Consider the following 27,937-nt stretch of genomic DNA (forward strand, 5'->3'; position numbering starts at 1 on the left):
TGTCTGTGTAGCAACTGATGCCATCATTACAGCTTGTTGGTTATTGCTGGGCTTAAGCGTGAGATGGTAAGATTTGCTGATTGTGAGCCTTCTATCTACTTTCTGTTGTAGATAACGCCACTTTTCATGGATGTAATAAATTGACAAAAGCTTTGGAAAGGACTGGCAGAGGCTGAGACCTTGGCCACTCTTTGAGGGCCCTTGGCCTGCTGGGGCTAAAATTAGGGACATTTAAATAATAACATGCTGCACAAATAATGAGTACACATAATTACACAGTCAGAGAGGGGAGCTATTAGCTGTATTTGAATTTCATTTGCTTCCTATAAATGTCATCTCAGATCAAGTCCTTTGGCCAGCAAAAGACTCTTGATGAGATTTAAGGGACCCTGGATTCATTTCCTTAAACTTACCCTGGGCACTAGTTGTGATGGCTAGCCTACATTGAGTTCTTACTATTTGCCAGTTATTGTTCTAGTACTTTAGCTGTATTTTACTCATTGAATCTTCAGAACAAGCAATTTTGTAGGTGAGGAAACTATATACTAAGAGTGGATTAGCAATTTGCCTACCCAGCTATTAAGTGGAAGCGTCAGGATGTAAGACCAGGCCTTTTGGATTAGAGCTCCCAAGCTTGTAGCCACCACTTAGATAAGGAGAAGTAATTTTGGATCCTTTCATAAAGATAGCATTCCAAAAATAAGACTTTGTAGGAAGACTTTACTTTTTTTAAGTAGGTATTTCTTTGGAAGGAGGTAAGTGGATTTTTATTTTTTGGTCGGGGGCCAGGGGTGAGGGGATGGAGTCTTGCTTGCTCTGTTGCCCAGGCTGGAGTGTAATGGCGCAATCTCTGCTCGCTGCAACCTCGGCCTCCTGGGTTCAAGTGATTCTCCCACCTCAGTCTCCCGAGTAGCTGGGATTACAGGCATGTGCCACCATGCCTGGCTAACTTTTGTATTTTAGTAGAGAGGGGGTTTCGCCATGTTGGCCAGGCCAATCTCAAACTCCTGACCTCAGGTGATCTGCCCATGTCAGCCTCCTAAAGTGCTGCGATTACGGGCATGAGCCACTGTGCCTGGCCGTCAGTTAGTGAATTTTTTATTGGGAAAAAGAACCTTAGAAGGCATGGTAAGTATTTATTGACCATGTTTTGGGCTTTATATATGATTTGTAATTGAATTGATAGAGGGTATCAAAAATGTAGACTGTGAATTGGTTTCCTCCTCTCTTCAGTCAGACACACAGATGCATCCATTAGGTTCCATTTCCTCACTTAGAGTTTTGTGTTTTTAATGCTGTTGTCGTTCTGGCTGGTTGGAACTCACTGGAGGGATGGTGCATGGATGTTGGCAACAGCTGCCAATTTGTAGCCAAGGATCAGTATTGGAAGCGCAGATGTAGGACATTCTGTAGCCAACACCCCCCGGGCTCCTTTAAGAAATATAATTTTGAACTCCTTTCAGAATCTTTCAATCATTTCCAAAGATTCTTGATGTGTGTGGAATGAAATGTGGGCCCAACTGTGAATTCATTGTTCACAAAATACATTCACACAAGTCATAAAAATGTATTTGTGAGTCAAAATAAAAAAATGTCAGGTCACATGGTCTGATTTATGTAAGTTTATTTATGGGCCATATTTGAAATGAGTGTCTGGGGTATAAAGTGACCTTCCCTCTACGAAGGGGAACACCTATCCCTTCTGTTTTTGCTGGAGACCTTCAGGTCTAGCTGTTCTAGAGATGGTGCCTACTTTATCATTATCATTTATTATTATTTATCATTATTATTTTCTTCTGAAGACAGTGGCTTATGGGCCGGGCGCGGTGGCTCACGCCTGTAATCCCAGCACTTTGGGGGGCCAAGGCGGGTGGATCACGAGGTCAGGAGATTAAGACCATCCTGGCTAACATGGTGAAACCTTGTCTCTACTAAAAATACAAAAATAAAATTAGCCGGGCGTGGTGGCGGGTGCCTGTAGGCTGAGGCAGGAGAATGGCATGAACCCAGGAGGCAGAGCTTGCAGTGAGCCAGATCGCGCCACTGCACTCCAGCTGGGGCGACAGAGGGAGACTCCATCGCAAAAAAAAAAAAAAAAGGGTGGCTTATGCTTCAGCTTAACTGTTGATGCCTGTGTGCTAGTCTCCTCCTCTGCAAGCTGTAGGGAGACCAGTTGCAGCTTGAGTTTTCTCTAACACTCCCGTGTCCTGGCCTCCAAACTTTTTTCTTTCCCTCTCCTGTGTCCCCTGATGTGAGGACACACTCCGTGTGAAAGAAAGCTGGGTGAAATGAAGGGCTTCAAAGTTGTCGAAAACAACTTATTTTTTCTCTACAAAGCAAGCTGCATTTGTTGTGGAAAGGCGAGAAGGCTTGGGCTCTTTGTCTTTCAGCTGCTTTTTTGATGTAGTGATGTAGGTGGGGCATTTCTCAGATTTTCATTTTGTAAGTGTTGGAGTTTTTGTTATATGGGAGGCATTGTGGGTATAAAAACTGAGATCAAGTTGCTTATTTTGGTCAAGTCCTAATACCTTATTTCATCCCTTCTAAGATGTCATTGAGTGATGCACCATTATGTTATGTATCAGTAAGCAAGAACAAAACAGCGCTTCCAATTATGGATGTGGGACATCTTAATTATGAGATGCATGTTTTAACATGAGAAAAATAGGTACAACTTAAAATCTGTGAAGCAGGATAAAATACTGTAGGATAAATGCTTTAACAACCAAATGTGGCCGGGTGCTGTGGCTCACGCCTGTAATCCCAGCACTTTGGGAGGCCCAGGCGAGGGCGGATCATGAGCCTGGCCAACATAGTGAAACTCTGTCTCCACTAAAAATACAAAAATTAGCCAGTCATGGTGGCGCATGCCTGTACTCCCAGCTACTCAGGAGGTTGAAGCAGGAGAATTGCTGGAACCCAGGAGGCAGAAGTGTGGTGAGCCAAGATTGCACCACTGCACTCCAGCCTGGGCAACAGAGTGAGACTTTCTCTCTCAAAAAACAAAAACACACAAAAAACCCCAAACAGGTGTATGGGTGAGTGCAGGAGGCTAGCAGGGAGGCATATGATGTCAGAGGCCCAGCCCTAAGATACAGGAAAAGTTGCATATCCATGAGCCTTGCAAAGGGGCCTTGAAAGATGCAAGAGTTTTCTGAGCAAGACCGTGGGGTGGCAGGGGTCAGCAAATATTTGACTGGACTGTTGGTGTCATAATCTAGTGGGACAAATGGCTGCAATGGCTGGTTTCTGTGGCCAAGTCACTTGTACTGGTCTGACGCCAAAGGAGTGGTGTGCAAAATTAAGGACTGCTAGAGCAGGAAGAGTCTTTTTAGAGGTATATAGGTCAAACTCATCATTTTACAGATGAGGAATTTTGAACCTTGATGAGAAGCTTAACTGGAAGGAATGGATCATGCTGAAGCCTGATTGGAACCAGAAATCCAATTTAAGTGACAGTGAGGCGCCACGCTTCCTAGTAGGCATGGCTGCTTGCACGCATTTCCTGGAGCGCTAAGAATGGAGGTGCCTGAGGAGGTTAATGTGCTCCTCTTTCGGGTCACTTTGTGCTTGACACCCACTGCCCCTCTCTCTCAGCCCGCCTCCTTTGTCAGTTCTGTGAGCTGGGCTCTGTTTCCCTGATTACATCATCATTCCTATCCAATCCTGGACGCTTTAGGAGGGACACAGCACTCAGGTAGTGTCACCTGGGTAGTGGAGGCTGTATGTGTAGGGCTATCGGGCAGAGGAGGTGCTGTGTGTAGGGAGGGAGAGCAGTCTGAGCTCTAGTTGAGCCTATTTGCTTGTGCCAGTTTTTATAGAAGTTCAGTTTCAAAGAAGTGAGGAAGGCAAATGGATGAAAATTTGTCGTAGTTTAGAATTTTTTTTTTTTTTTTTTCTTTGAAACAGGGTCTTGCATGTTGCCCAGGCTGGCCTCAAACCCCTGTGCTTAAGCAGTCTTCCCACCTCACCTTCTGAGACACTGGGACTACTGGCCTGTATCATCATGCCCAGCTTGGGATTTTTTTTTTTTTTTTTTTTTAAGCTGAAGTTCCTTCTATAAGAGTCTCTCTAGTTTCTTTGCAGATGAAATTAATCACTCACGCTCTATGACATCACACTGGCAATTATCCGTCCTTCGTCATTTACCTCTCTTTACTGGTTCATTCCCACCATTGTAGAAACATGTTCTTATTTTTCCCATAATAAAGTAAAGCCTCCCTTGTTCTTGCATCTCCTGCCTGCTGTATCTTTCTCTTAGTTCATAGCAAAATCCCCCATAAGAAAATGTCTTATAGACATTTTCTTATAGAAGGGTTTGTCTCCATGCCCTTCTATTTATATTCATATTAATATCTTCCAGCCTTCCTTTGCCATTCACCTTTAAACCCCTCACGTTGGGCCACTTATCAAGGTCAGTAATGATTGCCCAAGCCACATTTCCATTATTCTGGGGTGTAATTGCCCATTCAGCAGCATTTACCATGATTGAACATCCCCTGAACACCACCTGCCTGCTTGACTGCTGCATTTTGATTTTATTATTTTATTTTTTGAGATGGAGTTTCGCTCTTGTTGTCCAGGCTGGAGTGCAATGGCACGACCTTGGCTCACTGCACCCTCCGCCTCTCAGGTTCAAGCGATTCTCCTGCCTCAGCCTCCTGAGTAGCTGGGATTACAGGCATGCGCCAGGACGCCTGGCTAATTTTGTATTTTTAGTAGAGATGGAGTTTCTCCGTGTTGGTAAGGCTGGTCTCGAACTCCTGACCCCAGGTGATCTGCTCGCCTCAGCCTCCCAAAGTGCTGGGATTATAGGCGTGAGCCACCGTGCCCGACCTATTTTTTTATTTTTATTTTTTAGAGAGAGGATTTCCTTCTGTGGGCCAGGCCCGAGTGCACTGGCTCAACCACAGCTCATTGCAGCCTCAACTCTCAGGCTCATGCCTTAGCCCCCTGAGTAGCTCGGACCACAGGTGGGTGCCACCACGCCCGGCTAATTTTTAAATTATTTGTAGAGACGGGGTCTCCCTGTGTTGCCCAGGGTGATCTTGAACTCCTGGGCTTAGCTGATCCTTCGAAAGTCCTGAGATTACAGGTGGAAGCCACTGTGCCTGGCCCACTTTGATTTTTTTTTTTTTTTTTTTTGATAGGCCTCATGAAGTTAAGATGTCCCAAAGCCAACTATCTGTGAGGTCTCTCATCTGCTTCTGTTCTCCGCTTGCCCCTTCTTCCCTTTTTCAATAAGCAGCAGTTCCTTTGTTCTGGTTGCGGTGGCCAAAACCTTGGAGTCATCTGTTACTTCTTTTTTCAGAGTCTTGCATTTAGCTTTAGCTAACCTGTTTTACTATTTATTTATTTAGAGACAGTGTCTTGCTCTGTTGCCTAGGCTGGAGTGCAGTGGGGGCTATCACAGCTCACTGCAGCCTGGGCTCCTTCCTGCTTTAACATCAGCCCCTCCCCCCACCCCCCAAACTTTGCTGGGACTACAGGCATGTGCCATCATGTCCAGCAAATAGACACTGTGTTGCCCATGCTGGTCTCGAACTCCCGGGCTTAAGTGATCGTCTTTCCTGCCTTGGCCTCCCAAAGTGTTAGAATTACAGGTCTGAGCCACTGCACTAGTCCTTAGTGAACCTGTTTGAAACTCACAGTACCATTTGATTCTGAACTTGTACTACTGCTCCTGTTCCACGTTGTCATACTTTCTAGCTTAGGTTATGTTGCAGCCTCCCTGTGCTCTCTCAGCTTCTGCCTTTGTATTCCTCCTGGCAGCAGCCAGCATAAACCTTTAAAAATGCAAATTAGGCTGTGCTATGCTCTGTTCTGATTCTGGCGTATCTGCCTATCCTCTTAATGTGAAAGCTAAATATCCTCATGGCTGGCCACTTGATGGGGCCCCCATATCACTCTGTTCTCATTCTCTCTGTCCCTCTCTCTGCCTCACCCACTCCAGTCTTCCTGGTATTTTAAATACACAAAGCATACTCTGTTCAGCTCTCGCTGATGATCCTTCTATTGAGAATTCTCTCCCTTCTGGTATCTGTGTGACTTGATATCTCTGTATGTTTCAGCTTCCCCTTCAAGTGCCCCCATACCCCAGAGTGTTCCTTGAACATCCTAGTAAAAAGGGTATCTGCCTCTGTTACTCCTTAGCCTTTACCTTATGAAGTCTGTCTGCACAGCATTTCTCACTGCCTGAGATTATAGTACTGTTAGGGAGGGGTGTGTGCGTGTGTTTATTCCTGTCTAGCCACATTAGATTGTAAGTGCTTCGAGAGGAAAATTCATTTGTGTTGACTGCTGCTTTTCCCTGTGCCTGGGATCTCTGAAGTCTGTGTTGTGTGAATGAGCATGCAGACGGCTCAGTGGCCCACCTGCATGCCACCCACGTCTCTGCCGCCCCCTTTCCAGCACCTCTTGTTGCCATGCTGTGGATGTGCCACTCTCTGTTCAGGGGACTCAGAGTCTGCCAACTGGGACTCCAGATTTCATTTTAGAAATGCTCACATCGTGACACCCTAGGCCCCCAGATGTCAGCTCATCTTATTTTCCCCATTGCCAGAGGGAATGTGCATTCATAATTGTGTGATATGTCTCACTATCATAGAGATTCTTGGAATAGGGTCAGCCTTGTGTCCTTTCTTTCTGAACCACATTCGTCGCATCCCTGTTTATGTACAAGGTATGTTGCTTGGTGGTTTAAATTAGAATTGAGCTTTTAAGAAAAAGTAAAAAAATTATGTCTCTTAATTCTCAATTGATGATTTTTGTACTTTTACTAATCTTTTTGGGGTTAATTTAATGGGCCTCAGGTGTTAAGCAGCTTGTACAAGGCCACCTAGCAGAGAAGTGGTCAAATCAGGGTTTGAACCCAGGTCTTCTGACTCCAGATACCTATCTATCTCTCCCTCTCCCCCAACCCTCTCCATCTTCCTCTTCTCCCCCTCTCTCTCCCCCCCCTCTCTCCCTCTCTCTACTTCTGTGTGTGTGTGTGTGTGTGGGTGTGGGTGTGTATGTGTGTGTGTTTAAACTGAGGAAAGCCTGTGAAACCACATATCTCGATTATATCTTGTTGTGACAAGTGTACACATATAACCAAGTGAGCAACACTCCAGTGTAGATAGAGTACCTTCCTATCACCCTGAAAAGTTCGTCCTTCTCCCTTCAGTACAGTTGACATGTTTGTTTGTTTATTTAGAGACAGAGTCTTGGTCTGCTACCCAGACTGGAGGGCGGTATAACCTCAAGATCTGGCCTCAGGTGATCCTCCCTCCTACTGGCACTACAGGTGTGAGCCACTTCGCCTGGCCAGTTGAGGTCTTTAAATGTATTTGCTCGTTGTGGAGTTCCTCAACACCACTGTCTGTGTTTTTAAGAGCTGTTATGCTTATGGATGGGTTTATGATGTTTGTCCAGAATGTGCTGGATGTCTCAGAGCTTTGGGGGCTGAAAGTGCCTCAAGGCCAGAGGCCCATGTGCATCCCCTTAGCAGCTCCAGAAGTGGCTTATGTAGGCACAGTGTTTGAATAAGAACCCTGCGACTGGAAAGATGGTGACATTCTCAGAGTCAGACTGTCTCTTAAACGGGCATCACGGTTTTTGTTCTGAACTGTTGTGTAAACCTGGAGCAGATGGGCTTTGGAGCAGGCTTCATTCTGACTGTCTTCAGTGTCACCTTTCTCGTATAGCATGTTAGCCACCACTGTTTTTAATCTGTGAGTATTCGGAATACTCAGCTTGGGTGTGTATTAATATTAATAATTAAAAATTCTGGAGCTAGGGTCCCAGACTTGATTTTTTTTCCCCAGAGGCACTCTATAGAGACATCCGTAGGTCATGTCTTTTGCTAGTGCAGTGTGTCTTTAGTTAGATTGAATCCTGTGAGGAGCCCATGATCTCCTTGTCGCCCTTAAGGATGCAAAGACAGTGTGCCTGTGGTGGGATAGGATTGCTAATCATATTCTTGTGGCTGTGGTGAAAGTCTGTATATTAGTCAGCTCAGGCTGCCATAATAAATTACCTTAGACTGGGCTGCTGATACAATAGAAATTTCCATTTCTCACAGTTCTGGTGTCTGTAAGTCCAAGATCAAGGTGCTGGCCAGCTGGGTTCCTGTTGAGTGCCCTCTCCTTGGCTGGTTCCTCTGAGTCTTCCTCCTTATGCGAGGACTCCAGCCCTCTCAGATCAGAGCCCTGTGCCCTTATGACCTTATTTAACCTTGATCACCTTCTCATGGACCTTAGGGGTTACAGCTTCAACAGAAGACTTTGTGGGGCGCACATTACCGTCTCTGCAGGGCCTTGGACATGGTGACAATTTTATTCCGTTCTAACTGTAGATTAAATTAACCTCCATGTTAATCTGCAGCATGTTTTCTTTCTTGCTTGTGTGATACTAGAACATTTTCCTGATAAGTCAGGAAACGCTTAGAGCTGTTTAACCTTTGAGAAGCCTGGATGGAGTGACTGCTTTTGAGAGGGGGATGGCAGTTGTGATGGTCCTGGAAGGATGTTTCTGTTGTCAGAGATTATTTGGGGAAGCATCGTGGAATTATTTGAGGACTTTTGAGGTTGAGGGAATCCTATTTGTTTAACAGTAATTCATCTTACCTACCTTTTGTGACTCCCAGCCATTTTTTATTCTTGACGTGTAATAGAATGGAAAGACCCTGCAGGGTCACCAGATAGGGCTTCCTACAGCCAGAGGTGACTTGTTTGTGAATAGGATTTATTAACGTTCTTTATTGTAAAGTGATATTGTCCCCTGCTAGAGAAAGACTTCATGTGTTTTCTAAATTTTCGAATTCTGTGATATGTGTATTTAAGTAGCTTTAATTACTATCAGATTTATTGTAATGGACTAGGGTAGTTTTGCTGTGCTTGTGAATGTCTTAGATCTGATTTCCCTCAAATTTAGAGGGCCCTTTACTTAGATTTTGGAAATAACCTGTTATTACTTGAGCCACATTAAATGTTTAGAGTCCTGTATGGTATATCTTTAAAAGCCAGAAGAGTGATTACTAGATATGCTTTTGGGAAATTACCCTACAGTTCATAAATCCCTTAATTTACAATTTGATTTTTAAGCTCACCTGCTGCCAAATCTCATCTATCCTTCTAGCTTCTTCTATAGGCTTTAAGATGTTTCTGTAGAGTCCCAGATTTAGCTTCTTCATAATTTCTTTCTCAAGGATGATAAAAACAGTACAGGTCTATCATTCAAGGAGGTGTGGGAATGAGGAGAGAAACATGAGCTATTTTATAATGTATTATAAAATATATATATAATTTTCTACAACAAACTATAATATAAAATATATAAATATTTTATAATATTTTATATTCACCAGTGACATCCCATTCTTGATTATAAACGGGCAAGGCCAAACCTGTACCCTGCCATTGACATCCAAGGAGAGCTGTCTCTTGTGTTTCAGGGTAACTCATGCCCCACATGCTTTCAGACCCCATAGCTTCTCTCCCTGACCTGTTTGTTACTAGTGTTCTTGCTTCATTTATGCTTTGGAGCTAATGGCTGGTTCAGCTCTTTCTGTGTATACACAGAAAGGTTGTCTTCCTGTGTGATCTGCCCTGCCCTTGTCATCTGGGTAATCCTTAACTGAGTCCCTATTTTCTTTTTGCAGATAGGTGGGTGCCTGTTCATCATGCTTGGTACTGCCATCTTGGTGACGGGGAGGGACATGTGCACTGAGGCTCCCAGGCTAGCTTCTAGTGGTCTCTGAAGTGGTAGTTAGTCTCCTTTTAGCTTTCCATGGCTCTCAAAGTTAATGCTGCCATCTGATACATGAAGGCATTCCAAGGTCTCCATTTTGCAATCATTTATTTAACTGTCTTTTATATTTAATCAATTTATTTAACTGTTTATTTTTATTTTTTCTGTTGCCCAGGCTGTAGTGCAGTGACGCCATCTCAGCTCACTGCAGCTTGCACACAGCGCCCCCAGCAACCCTCCCACCTCAGCCTCCTGAGTGGATGGGACTATAGGCACGTGTCACCACGCCTGGCTGATTTTTAAATGTTTTGGTAGAGATGGGGTGTCATTATATTGCTCAGGCTGGAACACTGTTATTTTTGATAATCTGCTTCCATCCCACGTGATTGGGGTTTTCACCAAGCGACCCATGCTTTTGAATGCTTATTTGAAAAATAGCATCGTGCCTCCTTCGAGAGTGAATTTAGAAGAATGAATCTAGAGTGATCTGTTCCCTAGGGGCTCCCCCAGCAGTGTACCCTCCGTGAGATGACTTTGTTCCTACTGTCATTTGAAAGGGCCTTCCAGTTTGCTCAGTTGGAAAGTGTTACAGAGTTTTAAAGGGTGAGCTGGAAGGCTCTCAGCTGGCACTTTCTGAATCCCTCTGAGGAAAATGTTGGCAAACTCTCCACTCTGCGTGAACTCTTTTTATAAATGGAGAAGCCAGGAGTTGGGAAACCACCACACAAAGTGAGGTCGAACCCTCTGCAGAAACGTGTCATTATCCTAGCTAAGACAGTGGACTGACTATCTTATGGTAATATGATGGTATGGACCCCCTCCCACCCTTTGATGTTTTGATGTTTCAGAGAGCCCTTCAGTTCATCTTCCTACTACCAAAAATAGAAGTGTGTAGTGCAGCAATTTACAGTGTATTTCTATTTTTAACTGGAGAGCCTTTTTTCCATGAGATGCACATGGCTTTTAGTTTCCTTCTTTGACAACTTAAATGAAGAGGGCGGTGCTTGAGTGCTTTATTCAACAGGTGTCCCACCTTCTAAGGAAAGTCCACTTTTTTCACCCCCTGCCTCCTGCCCTTCCCTGTTTCAGAGAACAAGTTTCCACAGTAAGGAGGAGGAGCTTGCCGTTGATTTATTCTCATATTTGTTGTCATGTGTCCACTTGCATTTCAGTCTGATGAGAAACCCAATGTGAATGCGCCATGGAGCTCGAGAGGTTTCCATGCTCCTGAGCTGTCTGACTGCAGAGCCTGTAGCCACTTCTGCCTAGTCCCCAGAGAAGCCTAGATATGGAGAAGAACCCAACAGTGCATGTTGGTGTGGGGTTCTTTATCCGTTCATCGCTGCACTGCCGCACACTCAGGTCAAGCAGGGACGTCCTTCCTAGCTCTGTCCATGTTGTGCAGCCCACGCTTGGTGCTTCTAGCCTTCTGGGGTCTCCCTTTATGGACAAATTCCAAGGGAATAGGTTAAGATTGCCATCAAGTGGCTGTTCTTGGTAGTGGATGTTGACATCCCTGTTGGCCGATTTCTTAGCCCCTCTGTGAGAAACTCTGTCCTTTTGTGGGGGTAGGCAGTTGTTGACAGAGCTCAGGACGTCTCTGGGAACGCAGGCTGGGCCTTCTCATGTGTGCTCTGTAAAACTGAAGGAAGACTGGGTTGTCCTTGGATCCGTGAATACAGACCATCAGAGATTTCCTGGAGAGAATGGCTGGGCATCTACCCTCCTGCCAGCTCAGGTCCAGTCGGCCGCAGTCCTCCAGCTCTGCTAGTGGAAATTGTTGAAGGATCATACTGTCATCCCTGTAAGTATAGCCCAGGGTCCCACTAAGGGTTCAAAGAACCCACAAACTTGATACCACCGTCTGTTTGGTTTGTTTGTTGTTTTCCCGTCTCAGAAAAAGGGATACTAATTTTTTTTCCTCAGAGGTGGTATTCTTACGATTAATACAGTTGATTTATTTCAGGTTCTTAGTGCCTGGAAGAATGTAAACATTTAAAAGGGTGATCATTATTGAGGCTGCAGATATACATTACCCCATGACTTCCTATTTGTGCTGTAGCTTTGTCATGAAGCAAGACACCTAAGGAACGGTTTTCAAGTTGGTTTGCCTGCTTCCTAGCTTCTGAATGCCAGTGTCTTGTAAGTAGGCCTCACCCTAGGACTGGGCGAGCTGAGAGTGCTGCGGCTCTGACAAGCATGGAAGGAAGGATTGCCTCTCTAGTTTTCCCCAACAAGGCATCCTCAGTGGTGTTGGTGAAAGCTGCCCTGTAGGCGTAGTTGGTGTTAGGTTTGTATAGGAGGGGTACCCCACAGACTATTGGGTTCTGAAGTCTCTGAGGAGCCCCAGCAGAGAGTTTCAGAGCCAGCATATGTGGTATGTAATGGAGGCTAGATCTGTGCCAGCTGGGTCTGCGGGGAGGCCTGAGACAGACAGAGGGGAGAAAGTGACTGTGGGAGAGCATCTGATGGGGACAAGCTCTTAGGGTCAACAAAAGAAAATTCTTAAGGCCTATCTATTTTAGGCAGCTTTTTAGAATGATAAAGGCTGTGTTATGCAACCATTCACTTTGCAATCTGTCAAATCATATTAAACCAGAATTCCTGGACTGTAGCCATCTCAAGCAATATTGAATGCATCAAAAATTTGATATGTTGGAATGGGCACTGACATTGGATCGTAATTCTAGTTCTACCATTAACTGGGTGTCTAGGAGCAAATCATGCCTTCACTGGCATCCTCCTTATGTAAAACAAAACACTAGATCTCTTTGTCCCATTTGGTTTTGTTTCAGTGCTGAGTGGCTTTGGGGTGTTGAAGGCATGCTCCTGCTCTCTCACTTTGGTGGCTCTATCATGCTTTTGGGTCAGGGAAGCATTTGGATGCTTTTGCAGAATGTGGAGGGAAGTGAATGAGAAGTATTCTGGAGGAAATGTGCTCTTCATGGCTACTGACCCTCTCCTTTGGTGTGTGAAGGCACCAATGCAGTGACCCCAGAGTGGTGTGTGTGTGTCTGGAGGTGGCGAAATGTGAGTCCAACTTGGCCTAGGTTTTAGTGGCACTTTGTCCAGAGTCTTAGTTGATTGCTGTCCTTCCTTTACTGTCAAGCCAGATTAAGGTGGCCTAAAACCATTTCTAATAAAAATCACCCTTTGGGGTATTCGTTTGTATATGAAGTTTTTAGTTTTCTGAATAAGCCTGGGGCTCTTTAACAGTTCCAATCTCTGTTTCCCCTTCTCCCCTCCCCTACAAGCTAGACTGGTTACCACCTCGAGCCATCTGCTGCTGAATTTAAGGTGATTTGTCAGCCTGCTGCTGCATTTGCCCCTGAAAAGGATTCACCTTCTGTCCGACTTGCCCTGTTTATGGGGGAGGTGGCGAGGAGGGGGTTCTAAGCTTGTAACAGGGTACAGCAGAGGAATGAGGGACTGCTGCAGACATGGCGGCAGGCGTGTTGGTCAGCATGGTCAGCAGTATAGGTCATTGCTACCCATTAGAACTGTGTGTGATGTTGGAAACGTTCTATGTCTGTGCTGTCCTATATAGTAGCCAGTAGCTGCCTGTGCTCCTTCAACTTTTGGAGCTTTGCTGTTGTGATTAAGAGACTTTTTTTGAGACAGGGTTTCGCTTTGTTGCCCAGGCTGCTGGAGTGCAGTGGTGTGATCTTCACTCATTGTATCCTCCACCTCCCAGGTTCAAGCAATTCTCATGCCTCAGCCTCCCAAATAGCAGGGATTACAGGCGCCCACCATCATGATCGGCTAATTTTTGTATTTTTAGTAGAGATGGGGTTTCACCATGTTGGCCAGACTGGTCTCGAACTCCTGACCTCAAGTGATCTGCCCACCTCGGCCTCCCAAAGTGCTGGGATTGTAGGTGTGAGCCACCATGCCTGGCCAAGAGACTGAATTTTGTATTTGATTTAGTTTTAGTTAATGTAAAATTAGAAAGCCATGCGTGGATAGAGGCTATCAGTAGTGCAGCCATAGAGACAGGATACGCATGAAATGGTGGTGAAATTTTTCCCGTGTATCCCTATGCTCTGTTCTTGCTTTTGGCAGGAAGTCTTTCTGGGTATTCTTTCAACTATCCTCGTGGTGTGTTATGTAGACGATTCTGACAAAGTTAAAAAAAAAATTGATTATTTTACTAAAATGCCTTTTAGTCTTTTGAGCAATGTTAGAATATGTTTGCCCATGGTATCTGTGCCACTATATTGAGAAGATAATAAACTATAACCTAGCAATTTATTGCTGAGTTCAAAATTATCTTTGTCTACCTTTGGTCATTTACCTTATGTAGGGTTTCCCTTAGCTCCACGTAAATAATGTTGGTAGCTCCATCTCATTTCCATCATTGAGTAATTCTCTTGTGACTGACTCTGCTTCTGTGCTGTTGACACAGCCAGTTTCCCTGTGATACCATGTAAACTTTAAAAATTCCTTTCACCATATTACTAAAGAAAGTCATCTGAATTGTGGAAAAATTCAAGATTTCAGAAAACTGTAAAAGATTGCCACTGGAGAAAATACCATAAATGATGTTCCATATTTATCGTTGCAGCACTTGGGTTATTTCTGGTCTTCTCCATGATGTATGAAGCTTTTAAGGAAAATGCCAGGAAGAATATACATGAAATTGTTAACAGTGATTACTGGTATATTGGGACTTGGATGATTTCACTGCGTAAATAAGAGGAGGAGGATTCTAGGTAGTTTTGACATTTATTTAAATGTTTAGTAACAGAATGAGGTTACGTTAGCAGGATATAAAAGGCACATATTTTGAGAAAGACGCAAAACTGCTTTAGTTACAGAAACAAAATCAGCCTCCAAACAAAAAAAAAAACAAAAAACTGTAAAATTGTAATTAATAAAGGCCTAAGTATCTAGAAAACATCATATGTCTAGATTTCTGTGTGTTAAATTCAGTGCTCGTGAAATTATATTTCATCTGAAAATCTGAAGATGAGGTCTTCTACTTCCCAGGAATTTCTCATTTTAATCAGTGAGTGCTGAGATCTCATAATTTATTGTAAAGTATATGAGCTATTTCTAGTCTAATAATTTCAAATATAAAGAGATGAAGAGTTCTTTGACACATTTGCCTTTCCCAGAGAATGTTGAATGTTAGGTGCATTGTACGTAGGGTGGGATTTCCCAGATAAGAGCACCTCAGGCTTACGCAGCCCAGGATTGGCCTTGAGACACAGCTCACTCTTCAACAGCATAAATGCATTGCGGCATTGTGAGGGTTATTGAGATGAGCAAGGCGAATGCAGTGGCTCATGCTCATAATCCCAGCACTTTGTGCAGCTGGGGTGCCTCGGGAGGATCGCTTCAGACCTGGGTAGCATGGCGAAACACCATCTCCACAAAAAATATAAAAAATTAGCTGGGTGTGGTGGCGCCTACCTGTAGTACAGCTACTTGGGAAGCTGAGGTGGGAGGATTGGTTGAGTCCGGAAGGTCGACGCCGTGGTGAACCTAGATTGCGCTACTCGACTGCAACCTGGGACACAGAGCAAGACCCTGTCTCAAAGCAAAACAAAAGATGAGCAAGACTAAATCTTCTTCTTGAAGGAACATGACAGTTGGGTAAATGTTACCTTCGTATGTTTTGAAATTATATTGGAGTAGGACCTGTCAAATGGAAAGAGGAGCAGGCACTCTCTAGGCAGAGGAGAGAATAGTCAGAAAAGGGAACAAACAGCATGTGCAAAGGCCTCAAAGCTCCAAGGGTCAAGTAATGCAGAGAATGTGTCAGCTGCCGCACAGGGAGGACTCAACCCAGCTACCCTAGCGGCTTCATGCAGTAATTCAGAACCAAAGCATTGCTAATTGGTCTATTGCATGGCCCAGGAAGCCGATGTAGAATAATTTTTTCTTTTCTTTTCTTTTTCTTTTTTTTTTTTTGGGAAACAGACATACAATTTAAACCAGTCAAAGAAGTGGCAAAATAATCAAAACAAGCTACATTGAAATTTTTGCTTCTGTCATTAATTTGTTGTATTAACCAACAAAGTAATTATTAGAAGCAAATCATTGCTTCTGTTATTGGTTTGTTAGTATTAATTTCTAGAAATTACTGGATTATAGATTTGTTAGCCTTCATTTCCAGGTTGCTCTTTTGAAAGATTTTATCAGTTAATCACACTAGCAGCATATGAGGGTACTACTTTTGTCAGAGTCAGAAATTTGAAGAGGTGATTACTCACTCTTCAGTTTTGACCTATCAGCCCTTTGTTTCAATGCTTTTTTTGGGGGTGGTAGGGGCACGGAGTTTTTGCTGTTGTTGCCCAGGCTGGAGTGCAATGGTGTGATCTCAGCTCACCGCAACTCCGGGAGTCCTGAATAGTTGGGACCACAGGCACGCACCACTGTGCCCGGCTAATTTTTTGTATTTTTAGCAGAGATGGGATTTCATCGTGTTAGCCAGGATGGTCTCGATCTCCTGACCTTGTGATCTGCCCGCCTCGGCCTCCCAAAGTGCTGGGATTACAGGTGTGAGCCACCATGCTTGGCCTAATTATGTATCCCATCTCTACTAAAGAGATGGGATTTCTCCGTGTTGGTCAGACTGGTCTTGAACTCCCGACCTCAGGTGATCTGCCCACATCGGCCTCCCAAAATGCTGTGGTTACAGTCGTGATCCACCGTTCCTAGCCCTTTTCTGAGATGGATTCTCACTCTGTCACCAGGCTGGAGTGCAGTGGCGAGATCTCGACTCACTGCAGTGTCCCTCTCTTGGGTTCAAGTGCTTCCCCTGCCTCAGCCTCCCCAGTAGCTGGGACTACAGGCGTGCACCACCATGCCTGGCTAATTTTTTGTATTTTAGTAGAGACAAGGTTTCATCATGTTGGCCAGGATGGTCTCAATCTCCTGACCTTGTGACCTGCCCACCTTGGCCTCCCTAAGTGCTGGGATTACAGGCGTGAGCCACTGCACGTGGCCTCAGTGCTTTTAATAGACAGTTTTCCTTTCTTCACTATTCCTAAGTAGGTAAACAGCTTTTTTTGTGATTCTGGTTCAATATTACTTGATACTATTGAGTAATGGTTTCAAAATATTCTGAAAAAGGTTGATGATTTTGTTTGACTTGGCATTATTTCTGTGTTCACCTTTTAAAATTCATTAACTGGATCACCTTCAGATAGGTTAAGTATATTTTATTATATGTTTCTTTTTCCAGCCAAAAAGCCAACAATATATATTGAATCAAAATTTGAGTGTTTTATTACCATGAATGCATGTAGGTAGCCCTGTATGTTTACAGTGTAGCACAAACCCTTTTACTTGTGTAATTAATGCGCCCAACACCAGTGTTGTCCTTATTTCCATTTAACAGGTGAGGAAACTGAGGCAGAGAGAAGTCTTATGATTTTTCTTAATGATTCTTAATCATAGCTGTGTGTGCTATGATCCACTAAGGTTTTTAGTGCAAGGTGTTTATCAAATAAGTATTTTTTAATTTAAAAAATTCATGTAGAATACAGTAGTCCTCCCATATCCACGGGATGCCTGAAACTATTCGCTATTACCAAACCCTATATATACTGTGTTTTTTTTTTTTATACATAAATACTGTGCAGTGCAAATCATTCACGTCCTGGGGGCAGGATAGTTCAAGGTTTCAGCATGCTACACAAAATGGTGTGCAATTTAAAACTTATGAATTGTTTATTTTGGGGATTTTTAAATTTAGTATTCTCAGACCTTGGTTGAACATGGCTGACTGAAACCTTGGAAATCTAAAACCCAGATAAGGAGGGCTACAGTGTTGTCTTTTTTGATAGCTTCTGAATTGGAATGACTACTTTAATTGTAGCATTAACAACCCAGTTAGTTTCACGAGTTTGCCTACCATCACCCAATCCGGGTCACCCTACTATGTTCTTCTAATTATTGGTATTATTTTATAATTGTACGGTGTGGCCTTGTCGACGTGTTAGCTATCGGGCCAGCCACATGTATTACAAAGTTCAGCACTGTTGGTGTTTCAGGAATTACCAAGCCTTCTTGGAAAGCGTTCAAGCCAGAATCTGTGTGTACCTAATTCTGGTTGGTATAGTGCCAGTGTATTAACTTTTATTTCAATGAAATTCCAACAGGTAATATTTATTATTACTATACTGCTGCCATAGAGTGCCCACACTTTAATGATGTTTTTGAAAGTCAAATATTAGCATAGTAGATCATCTTTCTGCATTAATTTTTATCACACCCTATGTGATATGGTCAATACTATGTAATTTCATCCATATAACACAGAAATATCATTACAAATACATGGCTTAATGCTGTGTGACCATTAAAATTCTATATTATGTGAAATTCTCTGGCACCATAACTTTGTACTCTCTTCTATCACACGACAATCCACACCACCCTACCCCTCCTTTGCGATTAGTAGTTTTGGGGAAATTATTCATTGCATGGTACTGAAATACCAAGGCACCAACTGGGGTTGGTCCTGGGGTTGAGGTGATAATTAGGTGGATGGCAGCCGTGAACCTGGTTGGCTGCATAGAATTACTGTGAATATGAGATCCCTTCTGAAAATTCTGACTTCTCCTGAATTAGAGTTAGTAGAGTTCCTTGGTCTCTCTTGTGACATGTTATAGAAGGTCTTTAAACATTTTGGGATTACAGTGGTAACATTACTGGTGCAAAATCAAAAGTTGACACCTGCTTTGGAAACTGATTTGCCATTCAACTTGTAAATTTGAACATTTGCATATCCAAGGATACCTACCACTTCCAGTCCCAAATATTATCTAAGAGAAACTCTAGTGCATGATTTCCTGGAGACTCGCAGAGAGGAATTGCAACATGGTTCATGATAGCAATAAACTAGAAGCGCCGTAGATGCCCTTGGACATGAGAATCATGGTGGAATACCCACCATTCGTCAGCTGTGTAGTATTAGAGATAATCCATTGTGTAATAATGAAAATGGATAGGCAAGAGATATAAGCAAGGCCGTGGATGGATCTTAGTAACTTGATGTTGAGTTGGAAAAAGCCCAATTCCCATTGGAACCTGTTTTGTAAAGTTTATAATCAAATGCGGTGAAACAAAATGCTATTTATATATGTTTATGTTACAATATAAAAAAGTTAGCACATAGGCAAGGCTTTAGGTTATGTTTGAGTAGTTGGGTTTGGCTGCAGGTTCACAGATATTCTTTATATCCTTAAAAATTAAAGTGGATTGATTATTCAGAGGACTTTCGTTTAAGATTTATGACTTGCTCTGATATTTCACTATTGAAACTTAGATGGTGGTGCCTTCATCCTGTTAATGAACATGGATGGAGCCAAGAAAAGTTCTTCCCCAGTCTTTCCACCCTCTCTTCTTTCTTGTCTTTAAATATTGTAAGTTGTGTTGGTATTCCTAAGCTGAACCTATTTCTTAGTGTTATTCTTGGTCTTCCAGAGGATGCTGTGAGTCTAATATGGTAGTTTGCATGTTTCTTCTTTAGTAGGGGACCAACATTTTGTCTAAACAGTCTAAAACTTATGGCCATTTACAACGGAGAGTTTTGTTAAGTCTCCTTCCCTGCCTCACAGACACGGGACTGGCTTGCATGTACTGTATTTTAGGAAATATTGCCTGCATGATCAGGAAGTAATGACGACGGTGAGGCTTTTCTTATTTCTTAAAATTTAAATACCCATTTCTCTTTAGTTGACTAGAAGAGAAGGAAGCAGTGGAGATAGGAAAGGGGCAGATAGTGTTTTATTAGTGCTGATGCCTGTGTGCACTCTGAGTGTTTGAGTGACAGAACTGGGGGTGTTCAGGAAAACCACTAATCATACGTGATTGTGAAACTTCATTTCTGGCCAACTGTTTATGTCTCGGCATTTCTACTTTTCTTACCAACCTTGCTGAGAATTAGCATACATCAGAATATCTGCCTCAGGTCTCCTTTCCAGTTCTCTGCTATGGGTGCTGTTGATCATTGAAGCAGCCAAAAGACATGTCCCAGTAGAAGGAAGAGGAAAAAGGCCAAATAGTCATCCCCTGAATGTTCTTTAATGGACTCTGTATGACTTACGCTGTGGTGGGGTGCATGCCAAACAACTTGTTCACTGTTAACAGGAACATGCTGCACTGTGGAGCACTAAATAAGGGTCTGCTGTGGGGGCTCACCCTGGCAACCATTGGAGAGCAACTCTTTTCCAGCCTTCTGTGTTCTATAGGGAATTGTATATTGAGGTTACCCCACCCCTTCTTCCCCAGTGCCACTGGTTTCTCGGATAGCCTCCTGTCTGTTGAGACATAGGAGCTAGCTCTGCGACCTTTGCTAAGAGACAAACTTGGTTTTAGCCACAGTTACATCATCTGCGAAGTGGGGGAATTGTAGTAGAGTATCTCTGAGGCCCTATATATAATTATGATTTTAAAGTGGTGGATATCAAATAGACACTAAGGAGGACCATCATCTAGCTTCCTGATGTCTGTCTGTGTGTGTGTGTTTATGTGTATGTATATATATATTTATGTTTATATATTTTTGATGTAAGAAGTTCTGGCATGTTTATGAGCTTTAATTATTCAGCAAACAAGAGTTGGTCATTGTGGAGAGAATACCCATTTGGCTTTGATTGCCTGCTTGCCTGGGTGACTTTGCTCTTGAGCAAAGTTGACATCTACCTTCAGGGTTTTTGTGAGGTATGTTACTGTGTGTGAAGTATTAGAACCCAGAAGGGCCTCGTTAGATGGTTCAACAACTAGGAAACAAGAAACTGAAAGTATTAGTAAGGCATGTTTCCAGTTCCTCTGGATGCATCTGAGGAAAACTTCCAGTGCCATGTGGACTTGGCCACCATCTTCCTCCCCTTGGAAGGGCATGAAGAGAAGCGTGTGGTAGTGTTGAGAGCATGTGTTTTGGACATTATCATTGCTGGTTGAGGTTCAAAGGCTTCAAGAGAATTGACTTTAAAAATCAAAAAGGTATAACATATGAAAGGAGATGTGTACTTCAGTTGTCTGAGGCCAGGGAGCTGGCCAGCCCTCAGTTGGACTCCTGCCTTTTTCACCCCTCCCAGCAGCTGCCAGACCACAGAGCCGGTTCTGTGAAAGATCCTCAAGAAACAATGAGAGAAAACAGCTTCTGTTTGATTAGATTAGATCAATTTATGTGCCTCGGGGAGGGGCCTGCGCAGGGCAGGGGGAGGGGTGCCCCTGTGTTGCTGGTGGGGGCAGTGGTGGCCCTTGCGGTCACTTCATAAGTAATGAGGCTCCGTGGAAGCTGGAATCAGAGGAAGGGGGAGGGCGGGCTGGAGGAGGAGCATGTGGAAAGAGATTTCTGCAGTCTGTCTGGAGAGCTGCCCAGGTTTCCCAGCCAAAAAAACAAATAAAAATAAATAAAAGGCAAGTGCTGAATGACACAGATTATGATATTAAAAAGGGATGCCATTGAAACTGCGCCCTGGAGTCCGCTGTCCGTGGGGGTGGGGTGTGCTTGGCAATGGGGTGGGGGCATCTGACCGGCTGGGGACACAAAAGTGTGCACAATTAAACTGTGAATGTCCCCCTCCCCCCCATATGTCAGAAATTCTATACTTCGGATTTGTCTGCATTGCAGGTTGGGGAAATGGCAGGATGAAAAGCTAGTGGCTCTTTTCCTTTTTCTCATTTTAATTTATCAGGGTGGGGGGAGCCAGCCGGAGACCCCTCCTCTTTGGTGTTCGATTCCCTCCCATGCACATAAATAACCTTCTCTCCTGGCTGCCTCCCCTCCCCCTCGGCCCCATTGCTGTTCTGGCCGTCCTATTGCCGCGCGGAATCTGCACTGCCGCTTGCTTATTACGTACAGGGGAGGATTGTTGACAAGTGCTCCGGAGCCTGCCTCACTGCGCTCTTCCTCCCTCCCTCCCTCCCTCTGTCCTTCTTCCTCTCTGTCTCTGCAATGATCCGGCTCTGAGGATGGCTGCTCCACGGGTCTGTCAGGTGCAGTTTTTGGTGGCTTATCTTGAGGAACCTGGGATAGAAGGTCTGTTCCTATAAATAAAAGACAAACCAAATAGCTCTAGATTTGTTTCAGGCTGGTATGGCTTTTGTTGGAGAAAAAGGCCTTTGTGGGTTTCCCTGCTGGGGTCCTGATTAAATCCATTGTGGATGGCAAGGTGCTATATATATATGAGAGACTATGTAAAAAGTGTTGCGATTTGCTTAATATTAATATTCTTTTAGCTTTGATATCCTCCCTAGGGGCAATGGTGGCTCCTGCAAAGGCACTGTGGAAATTTACAAGAGAGAATTAATGTCGCTCTTAAAGCATTAAGCTCTGTTGACCATTTTGGCCAAATCTGCAGTTTCAATCAGGCTTGTATGAATTTAGACATTTCTCTGGAGACTGAATGCCATCCAGCTATAGCTGGTCCCTTTTATTTTATTACCAATTTATCTGATCATTTCCCAGCATTTAAAAATAAATGTTTGATTAAAGTTAATTAGTTCGTCCTCACCATAGCTCTGGTTTCCTTCATAAACAGCATGTTTGCTTTCATTTCCATTAATCCTTTCTTTTTCTATCTCCATCTTCTTTCCTTGAAAGATGGAGGAAACTGAGGCATGCAAATAGATCCTGAGACCTGAAGTGGTTCTGGATTGAGACCTAAAAGCTTTAAACTTTGAGTTCTCTTGATTCTTCTTTCGAATTTCGTGCATTAATTCATGTCTGTATTACTGTCTGTAAACACAGATGAATTTGAGGAACCTTCAGTGTTTGGTGCCTCAAATCTTAGCAGATTCCATGGCCACATTCCTATAGTACTGCTTTCTGTACTGCTTCCATTCATTATATTTCAGTAGTGGAAAGAATGCTGCTCTAGGAGGCAGTAGGCCTTTCTGAAGTTATTTGTTGTCAGCAGGTTTTTTCTTTTTTTTTTAACTTTGAATGGACTACTTAATCCTCTCTGAATATATTCATTTGAAAAGCAGGAGGGCAGTTGATTTCTTGATATGTGAATGAGGTAATAAGGAAACTGGGGAACTACTGTCCCTCCTAGTCATGCTACAAAGAAAACAGAACTTAGAACTTCCAAGAGATTCCTTTTATCCTAGGGAATGAAGGCAGCCCAGAGAGGTTTCAGGGCAAAGGGTGTGGCTGTTTATTTATCCACAAATTATGGTGTCAATCAGGACACGAAGTTTGTGGAGCTTTGCCCATTTATCATTACAGATTAGTACAGAAACCGATAACTTTATGGCACTTGTCGATTGAGTTAAAGCAGCAGCTTTGCCTATCTTTGGAGAGCCTGACTCAAATTGGATACCCGGTTTCTTTTGGTACCTTACATTTGTGGGGTAAAGATGATAGGAAGCTTTAGAGACCTAAGTACATACACACTTGTAATTACTTGAAGGTAGAAGAATATCATTAGCTATCTATGAACATGCTGTGTTCATGGACATCTCCCTTTGAGAAGTGCAAATTCTGTGAGATGAGAAATCAAATTTGGGCCTGTTAGTTTATCTGAACACAAGACTTTCCACATGTTGGGCTCATTTATCTGTCTTAGAAAAATTCTCAAAAAAAAAAAAAATGCCCTTGTGTTTCCGTCTCCTTCATGTGGCTGAGTTCCCTTGCTCTGCAGTGATGCCATTGTTCTGCCGCTCATGGTTACGCATCAGCCTAAGCCCACTGTTGCCTTGAGTCAGTTTTCTTCTGTAGGCGGCTTTTGACCTTGGAGGTGGTCAGTTCTGGGCCCTCTGTGGTGTGGAATTCTTTTCATGAGCTGATAGAAGCTCGAGTTGCATATCCTAGGGGATTCCAGGGATTTATGTTTTGGTGGGTATTTATAACTGGGTTGTCTGGTGGGTGTGTGTTTGACTGGGTTGTCAGTGTAAAATTAAAAGGGTGTTGAGATGAAGTGTGGACCCAGAGCAGTTACGGCCTGGGATAGAGTAGTCATGGGATTGAACACAAAACTAGAACTGCTGATTGCAGAGCATCATGGGTGTTTATAATTCAGTCATTATTATTATTCTAGGTACTGTACTTGTTCTGATTGTTATAAAGGTCATATTAAGGATGAAGAAGGAGTGAAGAGGGGAAGAGAGTAGGGAGGATGAGCCCTTGCCCAAAGAAGTAACAGGGAGTTGTGCCAAAATGAGCGGTACATTATGTTTACACTGGTGATCATCAGAGTTTAAATAGCTTCTGGGCTGGTTGGGAAATCTTTCCTGAAGATCACGGCTCTTTGTTTTTGTGAGAGGTTTTGTGTTGAATAAAGTTAAACTGTCAGCCTTGTTGTCTATTTTTATTTATTTTTGTTGGATACTCTCAGTGAGCAATGTTTTCTGTCCCCCTGGGATTGTTGGTTAGGATGTGCGAAGGGGAGGTCTTTTGTCTTTTGGTGGTTCTTACTCATTTGGGGTCTAGATAGCAAGAATAGGGCCCATTCTAGTAGTTGCAGTGTTCTGCTTACCTCTTCCTCTGAGGAAATAGGAGATGTCTGCTGGGTTTGTTTCTTTGTAGCTCAAGGCATTTATTGACTTCTGGGGCCCAGGGTCCCATCTTTCTCAAAGGTAGTCATTTACTTGGTTCTGAAATTGGAAAAAAAGGATGGAGTCAGGCATTTTCCTTATCTACCCAGTGACCCAACTTTTCCATGTTAATAATGAACACCGTGTCAGGTTTTAGTATCTAACACTTTCTCAAAAAATTGTGCATGCAAAAGAGGTGTAGATTGTTGAAGGTGTGTCGTGGGGGCGGATTCTTGTGGTGGTGAGCTCTTGTGAGATTGTTGATTTACAAATCAGTATTTACATCTGTTTTTGGAGGGGTTAAATGTAACAAAAATATGTCCCCCATGTCCACCTATTCATCCTCCCCATCCCTGCCTTCATATCTTGGGACTGTTTTAAGGAGTGATGGATGGGGGTGTTTTTGGATTGTCTTTTCTTGACCCAAATGGGAAATCTCCATAGCTGATTTGACAGTAGACAAAGGGGAGCCCTAGTAGCCTCAGGGGCTGGTCTCATGAGAGAAAGGGATAATTATTTTCCATAAGCCGAGGTATGAAACCACTTTCATTTGTGCCTCCTTGACCACAAGTGTGCCACCGACATCATGCCTCATGACTGGCATTTGTTCTCAGTCATACCAGCGTGTTGATCTGGTGAGCATGTCAGTGGACAAGCCTGGGCTGTGCTCTGCAGACCCTGCGGCCTGCTCGCCCCTCTCCCTGGAGCTCTGTGCTCCATTGGAAGCTTCACATGCTGACCCGCATGTGTACAGTGATGGGCAAACTCCATGTTCATATTGACCATGCCAAGCAGGCCCAAAGCCAAATCTGCCCTGGCATCGGAATGCCTACCCTGCTTAAAGAGCAATTCATTTTTTTTTCTCTTTGCAAAACCTGAGTGAATGTAACATTTATTTTTCACTATCAATGGCAGCAAACCCTGCATTCTGATGACCTCAGAGAGGGCCCTACCTCAGCCATGGGGGCTGCTTTTATAATTTTTCTATCAACTTAAAGTGCTGCGTGTGTGCACACACACACACACACACACACACACACACACACACACACACACACAAATTGCTGCTGAAAATGAAAGCTCTCTTTGGATGCTTGACTGTTTGATATGTAATGTGATAACCTTGTCTCACAGTGACAGGGTGACAGACGGCATTGGCTCTATAATACAGAATTACCTTTTGTGCATCTTTTCTACAACAAAGCTAAATACATTGACTCACCCTAATATGCTAATGACTTTGGTGTGCTCCAGATGTTTTAGAAGCCCTGGAACAGCCTCAAAGCCCTCCTCGTTTTTCCTTTCTTTTTAACCCTTCTTTTGGCATTGCTTTTGTGGAATAGAGCCATTGGCTTTTCCTTTGGTTTTCTATTGTCATGTATGTGTAGCTAATGAGACAGGACCGGTAAAACTTCTTTGTGTCTAAAACATCATAAAATGATATAGACTACATGCTCTAGTCTCCCCCCCCTTTTTTTTCCAGATATTAGAAAAGAGTTGTCTTCTGTCCATACATCTGTGTTCTGAAATCTGTCGTTCTCATCCGTTGCTTTAGAAGTTCCTTCAGCTAAAGGAATCTTTGGCCTAATTTGTGTTTCAATTTTCCCAACGCCCATCATATAAGGCAAGAGGGAGAGAGCCATACACTAGTATCTCCAGTTTCCAAGAACAACAGGAATTCCTGTTCCATATTGATGCTGCTGTTCCACACTCAGAAAGAAGCCTGTTTTGTTGTATTGTTTTGTGCGGTCTTTTCATTTCTTGCTAATTTGGGAGATGGGGTGAAAAGCTCCTGAATGTGCAGAGCTGCTGATGGCAGGGTTCTGTTGTGTTCAGTTTCTTTAGAGTTCTCAGCTGCACAAATGGACACTGCCTTGTGGCTAAATGGTCTTGGATCCTAGACGCACTTCTCCTGTCAGCTGATGGTGACTAGCTGAGGTTGCAGGCACAGTAACCAAGCTGCCTTTACTGCAGTGATTTACAATTTTCAGCTCATATTTATTGCTTTTGTGAAAGACAATAGACATGGTTTAATTTAAGTTCAACCTACTGAATATTAATAGAGGAGAACAAATGCTAATGGGATAGACTGAATCTTTGGGCCATTCATTCAATTTCCTCTGTTTAACCTCCTCTCCCCAACAAAGGTTTGTGTTGGTCGGGGTGGGGGAGGTGGTTGGAAAAATAAAAACGGTTTGAGTGTGTGAAGGAGGGGATGCCATTTCATTATTTTTCGTTGACTAAAAATAATAATTTTAACAATTGGTGGCAGGGCTTTGTTAGGGGAGAGAAAAGGCAGTACATTAGCTTGGCTAATGTTATAATAATGGCTCTGTTGCCCTGTGGCATCATACTCCATCTTGCTGACCTGGCCCTCCTGGATTGGGCAGGCTGTATGATTGGACTTAAAACATTCAAAATGAAATGTGGTAGTCAGTACAGGGGAGATTGGTCGCCGGCGGGGGGGTTAGATAAAGAAAAAGCCCAGGTTTATTCAACCATGTAGGCTGTCTGACTATAAATAAATGTAAATGTTTTCTGGGCTGATATATACAGAATGGAAGTACTCAAATTGAAAAAGTTGATCACGTGCAGAATAAAGTCAGTCTTGCGCCTTCATAAGGGCCAGTAAAATCTATGGTCCTGGCCAGGCGTGGTGGCTCACGTCTGTAATCCTAGCGCTTTGGGAGGCTGAGGCAGGTGTATCACAAGGTCAAGAGATCAAGACTGTTCTGGCCAACATGGGGAAACACCGTCTCTACTAAAAATACAAAAATTAGCTGAGCATGGTAGCGAACACCTATAGTCCCAGCTACTCAGGAGGCTGAGGAAGGAGCATTGCTTGAACCTGGGAGGCGGAGGTTGCAGTGAGCCAAGATTGTGCCACTGTGCTCCAGCCTCATGACAGAGTAAGACTCTGACTCAAGGTGGGGGGTGGGGGGAGCCTATGGCCCTTTAATTTGTATAAAGGCAGTTCCTTATGTATGGGCCCCATTTTATGAACCTGGAACGTGAATGCGATTCTCTTCTAGTTCAGGTACTCATTGCAGTCCTCAGAATGGTGGAAAACTTTGGAGTTCTCGGAAGATTTAGTTTGAGGGCCTGGAACAATGGAGTCAGTACTTTGATTTCTTTTTGCTCAGTCATGCCTTATCAGAGTAGCCTTATCTGTTTTGCATTTTGCTCACATAAAATCGTTTAATATTCCTAGGTATTTTTCATGCGTAAAATCTCTTCATAAAATTACCCCTAATTTGTACTTAAACAATTGATTTGCAGGGTGAGAGGGTAGTTGGGGAGAACATTACACATCTCTTTACGTTTATGCTTCTTAGACATGCACATTTTTTCCAACCTGTTACTTTTTTGAGTCTCTATTTGTCACGTTAGCTGATTCTTGTAACTTTGTGACATTTTGCAGGCAAGCGTCTTTTTTTTTTTTTGGCAAAATTATTGATAAAAGGTACATGAGGCCATGTGCGGTTTTCACGCCTGTAATTCCACCGCTTTGGGAGGTCGAAATGGGCAAGGATTACTTGAACCCAGGAGTGTGAGACCAGCTTGGCAACAAAGTAAGACCCCATGTATAAAAAAAAAAAAAAAAATTAGTGGGGTGTGGTGACGCACACTTGTAGTCCCAGCCATTCGGGAGGCTGGCTTGAGCCTAGGAGGACTGCTTGCACCTAGGAGGCTGAGGCTGTTGTGA

General features: G+C 43.4%; 1 protein-coding gene across 5 annotated transcripts in view; it reads left to right on the forward strand.

Annotated features, from left to right (window-relative positions):
* The window catches only part of JARID2 (jumonji and AT-rich interaction domain containing 2), a 277,505-nt gene that overhangs the window by 135,515 nt on the left and 114,053 nt on the right, over positions 1-27,937 (forward strand). Inside the window, exon 1 of one of the 5 annotated variants that reach the window (XM_032141136.2) lies at positions 21,572-21,733. The exons of the other annotated variants lie outside the window; for them this stretch is intronic. Within the exon in view, the coding sequence (XP_031997027.1) occupies positions 21,667-21,733 (67 nt within the window). The 5' untranslated portion in view covers positions 21,572-21,666. Of the gene's footprint in view, positions 1-21,571; positions 21,734-27,937 lie in introns of those variants that run through there. 5 annotated transcript variants of the gene reach the window in all.

Source organism: Hylobates moloch, unplaced genomic scaffold (genome assembly GCF_009828535.3).
Source record: "Hylobates moloch isolate HMO894 unplaced genomic scaffold, HMol_V3 SCAFFOLD_20, whole genome shotgun sequence".
NCBI lineage: Eukaryota > Metazoa > Chordata > Mammalia > Primates > Hylobatidae > Hylobates > Hylobates moloch.